We start from the raw sequence: 1360 nt of genomic DNA on the forward strand, positions 1-1360 counted from the left end.
GTGCTCCCCCTTGCTCATGGTCTCCTGCAGCTGCTCCGCCACCTCCTGCATGCCCATGTCGCGAAGCACAAGCGCCGTGAGCTCGGCACCGTACGCCTCCAGATAGTAGCTGACGAGCTTGTCGGTGAGGTCCACGGCATCCAGGGGCAGCAGGGTCCCCCGGGGGATGCGTCCATAGCCTTCCCGCAGCGGCACTGAAAGCAGCTTCATCTTGAACTTTTTGAGCTCGTCCGCTGTCAGGTTCTCTAGCGCATCCAGGATGGCATCGCGTGTGCACCCCATGTCTCCGGGGTCCTTCCGCTCCACTTCCGCTCACTCCGGGTGTCTGCCCTTTGGAAAGCCTTCTCTGGGGCGGGACCAGAAACTCCCCGCCTTCTCTCAATTCCTGTCTCTGCCCCAGAACGCTGCCCTCGGGTGTAAGACTTCCTACTATCCCGCACCTTCCCATCCTCTCCTGGCCATCGGGGGGCGCCCAGATCTCATCCTTTGGCTGATCTCTGAGGGGTCGCCCAGGAGACCAGTGGAAAAGGGCTCATGGGTGGTGCCTGCTTCTCTAGGCTTGGACTAGCTAGCCAAATCAGGAACCTGGTTTACTGGAGCATCAGGGCTTTGAATCATGGAATTTTAGAGCCCTGAAATCTCCATGTTTCCCTAAATCTTAGCATCCCCTCTCACATGTCATAGAATCAGAACCCTAACAGCCAGAACCAGGTAGCTTCCCAAATTCCACAAACTGGGGAGAAATGAGGTGTCAAAAAGAGGGTATAGGTAACTATGTGTGTTTTCTCTCTTTGAGCCTCAGTTTCCTGATCTACAAAATGGGGATGATAACACGCCTTTGTCCACTTTGTAAATATTCCAACATAACATGGATTACCTGATGGTGCCTGAAAAAAGTGTGCTAGTTGCTCATTTGTGTCTGACAATTTGTGACCCCATGGACTGTAGTCCACCCGGTAGCCATTCCCTTCTCCAGGGGATCTTCCTGACCCAGGGAGTGAATTCAGGTCTCCCGCATTGCAGTGATATTCTTTACCATCTGAGCCAGCAGGGAAACCTGATGGTGCCTGAAACCTTGCCAAATACTTCCTGGGAGAGCCAGGATTTGGTCCCCCAGGAACTGAATTTCTTGGAAATTGATGACAAGAGACACTTGTAATGGTTGACAAAATTATTTGCTGAGGGGAAAGTCATGGGTAGAGAGCCATTCTGGGGTCAAGGGGCTTGACCCAGAAGAGTACATGCAAGGTGGTGTGGGTTGGTGTTGGAGGCCAAGCCGAGGCTGGAACCCTTCACTTGCCTTTCACGTGGCTGGGAGGGCCCTGCTGCTCTGCCCCTGTGGACCACACCAGCCTTATCT

At 53.8% G+C, this 1360-nt stretch overlaps 1 protein-coding gene across 1 annotated transcript in view; it reads right to left on the reverse strand.

Moving 5' to 3' along the window:
• LOC104986686 (apoptosis-associated speck-like protein containing a CARD) overlaps positions 1–354 on the reverse strand; it is a 1457-nt gene extending 1103 nt beyond the window's left edge. Inside the window, exon 1 of the mRNA XM_010837369.1 lies at positions 9–354. Within this exon, the coding sequence (XP_010835671.1) occupies positions 9–282 (274 nt within the window). The 5' untranslated portion in view covers positions 283–354. The remainder of the gene's footprint in view (positions 1–8) is intronic.
• Positions 355–1360: the final 1006 nt, after the last annotated feature.

Source organism: Bison bison, unplaced genomic scaffold (assembly GCF_000754665.1).
Source record: "Bison bison bison isolate TAMUID 2011002044 unplaced genomic scaffold, Bison_UMD1.0 scf7180017864072, whole genome shotgun sequence".
NCBI lineage: Eukaryota > Metazoa > Chordata > Mammalia > Artiodactyla > Bovidae > Bison > Bison bison.